This window comes from Aegilops tauschii, chromosome 4, assembly GCF_002575655.3.
Source record: "Aegilops tauschii subsp. strangulata cultivar AL8/78 chromosome 4, Aet v6.0, whole genome shotgun sequence".
Taxonomy (NCBI): Eukaryota; Viridiplantae; Streptophyta; class Magnoliopsida; order Poales; family Poaceae; genus Aegilops; species Aegilops tauschii.
Genome location: NC_053038.3, coordinates 493,060,839 through 493,069,588, shown reverse-complemented (window position 1 = coordinate 493,069,588; position 8,750 = coordinate 493,060,839). Strand labels below are relative to the sequence as shown.

General features: G+C 44.6%; 1 protein-coding gene across 1 annotated transcript; it reads left to right on the top strand.

The window, feature by feature from the left end:
- The first annotated feature begins 7,354 nt into the window (after nucleotides 1-7,354).
- Nucleotides 7,355-7,961, top strand: LOC109741677 (NADPH-dependent aldehyde reductase-like protein, chloroplastic). Its single transcript, XM_020300753.3, has one exon. It carries the CDS (start codon nucleotides 7,488-7,490, stop codon nucleotides 7,845-7,847), a length of 360 nt encoding a protein of 119 aa, XP_020156342.2. The 5' UTR covers nucleotides 7,355-7,487; the 3' UTR covers nucleotides 7,848-7,961.
- The last annotated feature ends 789 nt before the right edge of the window (nucleotides 7,962-8,750 follow it).

Here is an 8,750-nt window from a genome sequence, read left to right as displayed (position 1 = left end):
CTGGCAGGTGTCTGTTTCTCCAACTTTAGTTGAATCGAATTTGACTACGGCCGGTCCTTGTTGAAGGTTAAAACAGCAAACTTGACGAAAATATCATTGTGGTTTTGATGCGTAGATAAGAAAGGTTCTTACTAGAAGCCCGTAGCAGCCACGTAAAACTTGCAACAACAAAGTAGAGGATGTCTAACTTGTTTTTGCGGGGCATGCTGTGATGTGATATGGTCAAGACATGATGTGATGTACGTTGTTGTATGAGATGATCATGTTTTGTAAAAGTTATCGGCAACTGGCAGGAGCTTTATGGTTGTCGCTTTATTGTATGAGATGCACACGCCATGTAATTGCTTTACTTTATCACTACTAGCACAAATGCCCGTGCGTTGCAATGGGAGAAAATGACGGGCTGCTGATGACAAGAACAATGACATATTGAGAGTAGTGTTCTTCGGGACGTCGGTTCGTGATATGTGATATTTATTCTCGTCCTCCTAAGTCCTAAACTAAATTTGATCATAGGTTCCTAGATTTTCACAAACGTTGTGCATCATATGAGCTATGATATCATTTGAATCTCGGTGCAAAAATTCAGACCATACATCCTACCCGTTGTTGCTTCTGAGCTTCAAGATCATTTGGGCTAGACAATTGAGCAGTTTTACCATGGTTAGAAACTACAACGACTGAAGAAATAGCGATGCATTGTATAACAAATTGGACAAATCTAAGTTTTCACATATATTATCCATCCATTGTGATATGTGTGCTGAAATTACATGTACCAATTATGAAAAATAGTAGTAGACCTTATCCAACATAGAAAGAAACAAATAAAAAGAACTGCCATAATACCGCACGTCTCCCCCTGCACATGATATGCCAATGCATTTGTTCCTCATAAGAATGTTGATGCATATGCGGGTAGATTATTCAGTGAAAGAACAGTCAATCTTATTTAGGACTATTGCAACTGAATTACCGTGAGCAATCTTACTAAATAACAACACAATTATGAATTATCTAATTTTCCAACAGTTACAATGAGCAATCTCTATTCCTCTAGATCCCTTGATTTTTTTCGTAACACTCTAATTTCACGCTCGAGGGGGGGGGGGGGGGGGGATGCGGGGTATAGAAACTAAGAGAGGCGAGTTGTAGTGTGCAATGGTCATATGGGGACAGCAACTGATAGGTGGGGGCGCCGCATGGGGTGGTAACTAAGGGACAGGCACCCCGAGGGCGGCGACCTTGGAGAAGTACTCAAGATAGGGGCAGAGGACGGTGCCCAATTGTGGTGTGGCTGCGTCAATCGGTGGCAGATGCATGCTGTGAGGGGCAATGGTGGAATACAATTTGGGTGGAGGCGGGGGATATAAGATGAAGAAAGGGGAGGAGAAGATGGACGGTCGGAGTGCCGCCGCCGCCGTCGTCGGTAAACCACAGCCCTGCCGCTGCACGACGTCCAACTGACGGCCTCCGAGAGTAGCGATTTCAAAATAGACGGGAGCAAATATGCAACTTTGTAGTCTATTTTTTCTCTAAATAAAAAGGCACTTGTATGGTGAGTTTCTCGAAAAAATCTAAATGTACAGGGAAGCGAGTACATTTGCTAAGCATCTTGATTTGATCTTCGGCCATATGCGCAAGCAGCACAAGCATGCATAACACACACATACATAGATAAATTTTTCTGGACACATGAAAGAAGAGGTCCCTACTGTAATTGCATTCTCAACCAAGTGAAATACTACGCCTTGCATGCAGACCATCTAACCTATGCTCAACTTGGGCCTATTGAAGTGATCTGCATGATTGTCAGAAAGCTTCTTCACCCAGCTGGGAAGTCTTCAAATCGAGCATGTAAATGGGAAACACTTCCTATCTGTAGTCTGGTAGGAGACGAGCGCCAGACCAGTCAATGGCCGTCGATTCAGCTTGAATCTAACGCTCACGGAATGTGCTTGAAATGTACAAAAACGAAAATCCCTTCGGCCGGAAATAACATCCCGCAACCCCGCATGTAATCGCTCCCTAATCAATCGCCTCCGATCCCTCCTGACTCCACTCGTCGCCAACTTCACGCACAACGCCGAGCTCGCCTCGCCCAGATCGGCTTCTACGCCTGCCTCGCACGCACCCGCCTCCCTCTCCCGTCATCGTCGTCGAGCAGCACGACCACCTCACCGGCCAGCCCCTTTCCCCTATTCCTCCCCACCGGATCGTCTTGTCCACCTCCACGACACTCATGGCTGTGATCTGCCGAGGTGCTAATTCTCCACGACACCACGACCGCAGTCTGACACGGACAACAAGAGCGGGCACCGGCGACCGTGAGCGGTAAGTTTGATGGCCGATTCCATGGTGAGCGGTCACATCACAATGGTAGTTGATTCAATGTGTGTTCCTCACTGATTTTGCTGGCCATATCACAATGATTTAATTCTCTTATGGTTGATTCTTATGTGGTAGATTAGTAGGTGGCCGTGATGCCTATCCGAAGGCTGAATAGGCATCGGGCAGTCACCAAGCGACATGAGATTGCTAGCTTAGTGCCATGCCTTCTTGACAGCGATGGAAGCACGCCTGGCCAGCTGCACAAAACAGTGGCGCGCGTCCTGGGTTGACTTAGTTTTAATTTGATATTCAGTTGTCCTACTTTGCTGTAAAGGAGATCTTGACTAATGGTGCATCGTTGCTGCAGTGCCGCTCCAACCATGTCCCTCTAAAGCTGATAAGCATGGCGATATAAACGAAGCACACCCACCATATGAAGGAAGCACAACTACCATCACAAGGAAGCATGGCCGATATCGGAATGAAGTACAACTACCATGCATGCCCAGCATTGAAGGACGCATGTCCGCCATCAAATAGAAGCACGATTATGATCGCAATGAAGCACAACCAACTTAAGAAACCGAGCATGGTGACCATCGGCTAGTGGTGTTTGAACTGTGCCTAGATTCCACAGTTTTATTTTATGGAAGCAAATTCTGAATTTTTTTGATGCACATTCTAGTTTCTTTGATAGTATTTGCTACAAATGCTTCGTGCGTCTTATTTTACAATTTAGTAATTGTCCTTGTTATCACCATTGAAACATGACATGCTGCCATATTATACTCCCTACATATGTTTCTACGGTTTAGGTAGTTTGCTTCCATGGTTATAGCTTCCAAATTTTGTCTGTGTCATTCTCATGTAAGCTTTCTCTTCATCAGTACTGCAGGTACATATAATACCATTTGTTGCTTCCTACATCCGATACATATGCATCATGCCTAACCGATGCATGCTTCAAGCAGTTGTGTGTGCCCTCTTCAGGGTCGATCGGTGTCAGTGATATAGGTATATATGAAGGCAACTAGTGCATGCACTAAGAAGCATGGCAAATGTGGATCTACCTCCCAATGAGCATGACCATCCTGCTAGATGAAGGGAATCAAGTCCATAGTCTTTAGAAAATAAACAATATGAACTTAGGAAGCACTTTACTATTTGTGTCTAGAAGGAAGCTAATTTGTAGCATTTCCGAAACGTGTGTTGTATGTACGGACAAAGTGCAGAGAAAACTTACGTTGGGTTAGAAGGAAATTATTTTTACAGTGGAAACACATGTGTAGTGGATGGAAGCAAAAAATTCTTGTGGTGGAAACACATGTATAATAAAAAGAGTAATTGATGGGACTCAAAATTTCCCTTGCGAAAAAAATACTTGGACGCAAGATTTTGGTACATGGAAGCATAATTCTTGAATACAAATTTTTGTTAGGTCCAATCAAATTTCACACACAAAAGAAGCAGATTGTGTCCTTGATGGAAGCAAAAAAACTATTGTCTTGAAAAGTCAAGTGTTACACAAGATACAAGTTTTTATTACATCGAAGCAATTTAAGCAAATTTATCTTTTTTTTTTCTTTCTGAATCAAACATGTAAAACATTTACCTGTATTGGATGAGACATTCTGAACTTAGTTCAGCGTTTGAAGTAGAAGCAGCATGAATACGTTTAGGAAGCAAAGGCTGGCTACATGGACACGTTATAAGAAGCAAGGCTGGCTACGTACGTTTTTTTAGGGATCAGTGGCGGAATTACATAATAAGAAGCAAGGCTGGCTACGTGCGTTAGTTTTGGGATCAGTTATAGAATCACCTAATAAAAGCTGGGCATTCGGTAGAGAGATCTACCGTCCATTCACATACTAATCCTATGGTCATGGGCTGGTCTGATGGGATGCTAGGGATCAGTAGTCTGATCCCTAGTGGTCCCCCATGTAAATGTAGCTTCTTTTGCTTTACAATGTTTCATGCATAATCAATACGGAAAAGCTACAGGCACATACGATCCCGTTCCTCCCGCGCGATCCCTTTTTTCCCCTTTTTTCTTCGGCACGATTCATGTAAGAAAAAAATTACTGGAGCCGGGAATCGAACTCTGGTCATCTACTATATCAAAGCAGTTAACCAACTGGGCTAGCATTACTTGTTGTGCACTTCAACGCAACTGGACATTTTTATCCTTCTTTATTACGCACTGGGAAAAAGCATTATATCTTCTGATTTTTCATTTTTCAGTAGTGTGTCATGTTACTGACTATAGTGGGAGAGGCATACATGTTGACATCAATTTTAAATACATTTTAAAAAAGTGTTTCACAAGGGGATTAAACTGATGATTTTGAGCACTGCCGATCTGATAAATTACGTATAAACACCGTGGTAGTTTTGACCGGGAAAAAGTTGTTGACAACACATCCTGGATTTTTTTTTTGTAAATAACATGATAATTTACGAAAGGTGGACCAGATAACTTAGCACCCAGGGCCTGGTAACTTTTGATCGAGGAATTCTTTTTGTTGAAACATACCCTTTTAACTTCTATGTAAATTGCATGGTAATTCATACACCACCGACTTGGTAACTTGCATAAAAACACCGTGATAACTTCCATCCGGAAAAAATTATAAACATACTCCCGGTAATTTTTTGTGTAAATACCATAGCATGTCACGCCGGCCCGCAAGCCTCAAAACAGTTAAGTACCTAACATTATGTTTTCCGACAGTCCCGATCGACTCGACATCTGTCGGGTGAGATGCTCGTGGTTGCGATGGAGCTCCCAACTTGGGGGGGGGGGGGGCTGCTATTCAACTATGCATGCATCACCACCACCGCTCGCGCACCCCGACGACTTCTGTTATAAGTCGTATGATAACAGACACATCGCAGATTCAATAACTTAGCTATAAACACCACGGTAACTTTAACCAAAGGAAAAGGTTGTTATAACCAAAGTAACTTTAACCCACGGGGGTTAAAAAGTTCCCCGAGTAACTTTATATGTAAATAGCATGATACTTTACACTCCGTAAACATGATAACTAACATACAAATATCGTGATAACTTTGACCCAGAGAAAAAAGTTGTCGAAAACAACCCCCCCCCCCTTTAAATTTTGTGTTAATTGCATGATAATTTAGTCACCGCAGTTCCGGTAGCTTGTAAGTTTGACCTGGGGGAAAGTTGTTTGAAACATACCCCTAATAAATTTTGTGTAAATAGCATGATACTTTACTCAAAATGGATTGCATAGCTTACGTACGGACATCATGATAACTTTTACCCGCGGGGAAACTGTTGCTGAAAAGATTTTGGGGGGGGGGGGGGGTGTTGTTGAAAACACACCTCTGATAACTTCTATGTAAATAACATGGTAATATATTGCTATCCGAGTTGATAACTCACGTACAAACAAATAACATGATAGTACATGGACAACAGAGCTGATAACTCAGGTACAAATACCGCGGTAACTTTTGACACCAGAATAAACGTTGTTGAAAAAAGATACCCCGATAGTTTCTGTGTAAATAACATGGTAATATACGCACACTAGAGCTGATAACTCACGTACGAACACCACGGTAACTTTCACTCATTTTTTTCTTTCAAGAAGACATAACCTCATTACCTTTTTGTGTAAATAATACGGTAATATTCGACCACAGACCGCGGTGACTTTGATCCGGTGAGAACAAATTGAAAAACATACCCTCAATAACCTCAGCGTAAATGACATGGTATTCTACGCACCATAGACCTAAGCACCGCGCACATACCTAAACCGGTCTAGCCAGGCAGCAACAAAAAGAGAAGCGGGGCGCTGGTGGTGGGCAGAGGTGATCTGGAAGAAAGAAGAAGCGGAAGGATGGGTGCGAATGGGTGGCTGGGGCGTTTGCCTAAGAAGATAAGCATGCGTGAGAAGATAATGCTGCAGTGCTAAGCGGTGTGTGGAGCCCAGCGGAACATAGCGATCGTCAGGCTGGTCATAGTGGGGAGTAACTTAGACTAGTAACATGCATATGTTACTAGTCTATGTTACTACCTCTATAGTGCATAGTATCATAGATTAATATCATAGATGGTCTCATTTATTACCATGCATGACACATAGTAGCATCACATTTATTATGTTACGGTATCTACCTATGTTACTATAACCATCTCTCTCTTCTTTAATTGCCTGCCACATAAGCATGTTTGCGAGTCCCAAGTGCATGATACTATTCATGTTACCCCCACTATGGCCAGCCTCATAGCGATCATGTGGCTCGCAACGCACAATTTGAGGCCAATCCTGTGGCTCGCGACGCGGCCGGCCAAAGCATCGGCCCGTCGGCGGGGTGCAAATTAAACATTACCCTTAGTATATTGGGATTGTGCATTCCTCAACTACGTGAAATATCTAGATGGGACCGCCTATTAAGAACCGTCTATTTAAAAGGTGCCTAAAAGAAACGTTTCGGTCACTAGCTTTCTTTCCTGGCCATCAGATCAATATCCAAATGTGAGAGTCTGTCTTTATAGGAATGATCTACCTATATCAACAATGATTTCTTTCTTTTCCTAGAGTCCATTTGAAAAGAACTCTAAAGTTATGTGTGCTTGGCTTTGAGGAATTTAAGGATGGGTGACCGACCGGAAAATTGGTCCCGCGTGCGTACGAGTGAGGACAAAGTGTGCCGAAAAGACTAGTGTTGGTCCGTGAGGTCGGTCTAGACCCCGCCAGGCAATAACGGCCGTGAACTGGTGGCTATGGCCGGGGCGTTACAATTAGTATCAGAGCAGACCCTCACGGTTACATGGACATGTGTGGGTCAGGTGCGCAGGCATGTGGCGCATGGCGCGTGTGGCCCGTTGTGGCACACGACATGGCATATGTGCTGGACTGGACGCAAATACATATGCCAAGAGGGAACGTTCCTGTGGGCCGACGAGGACATCGGTTTCGTTAAGTGGGGGGTCACTAGTGGAAAAACGGCTAGCGACAACTTTCGTTTGTGCCGCGCCGCACATCCTTGTTGCCAACGCCGGCGTGATCGACGACAAGTACCCGTCCCTCGCCGACACCACCACGGCGGACTTCGAACGCGCCTTCGTCGTGAACACACGCGGCGCGTTCCTCTGCCTCCGCGAGGCCGCCAACCGCATGCCCCACGGTGGAGGCGGCCGGATCGTGGCTCTGACGACGTCCGTGGTTGGGTCGCTCCGGACGGGGTACTCTGCTTACACGGCGTCCAAGGCGGCCGTGGAGGGCATGGTGCGGACGATGGCCAAGGAGCTCAAGGGCACGTGGATCACGGCCAACTGCATGGCGCCGGGGCCAACGGCCACGGACATGTTCTTCGCCGGGAAGAGCGACGAGACCGTGAGGGAGACCGCGGAGACCAACCCGATGGAGCGGCTCGGGGAGGTCGGCGACATCGCGCCGGTGGTCGGGTTCCTCTGCACCGACGCCGCTGAGTGGATCAACGGGCAGGTCATTCGGGTCAACGGCGGGTACGTGTGATGTTAAACTGTTGGTGGGAGCTTCTTGGTTGGCTAAAGAAATAAATCTGAGAATTGCGATGTGTGATTTGTTTCGTATAATTGATCGACAATAATAAATTGGGGCTGTCTATTATATACTCACTTACGTGAAATATTGCAGGATATGTTTTACTCAAACAATATTCCTAAATCTCAGTAACCACTACAAGGATGTACTCCTACTAAAGTTTGAGATACTTATTTTCAGACGGAGAGAGTATTTAGATCAACATCGTCGTTTTTTTATAGAAACGTCCTCATTTCCATCTCAGCCGATATACAACCCCTCTACGACCGTTGGACACATGTACGCAGAATTTTAAAAGCATTATCTTTTTGTCACAGAAATTTCATAACTAGTTTTTTAATAAAAAACACCTTTTTAGGGGAATATAAGGTATTTATTTCATAGTCACAGGGTTGCAATCAAAGCACAAGTTCGGCAGCAATGGTAGAGGGTTGGTTAAGCCAGCACGCAGTGCTATCCCCGCTACACCTAAAGTTCGCTAAACAATATGTAACCCTATTCTATTCACGAGTAATCTTAACAAGAGTAAACACCTTATCTTCCATCAAGATTTTGATCTCAGTAATCAAATGGCCATACGATGACTTGTCCACAGACCCGCCCATAATCGCTGATAAAGCATTGGAGCAGTCAGACTAGATTAAAACTGGCAGGGGAGTCCGATGTATCGCCAAGTCAATGTCTTCCCTGATTACATGTAACTCGGACTCCAGAGCATCGTTACAGTAGAAGAGACGTCTCTATGCGATAAAGATCACAGATCCCTTGTCGTCTCTCAAAATCATGCCAGCGCCCACGGAACCGTCCTTTTGACAAACGGAGTCATCCACTGACTGTGCCGTCCAACCAGGCGGT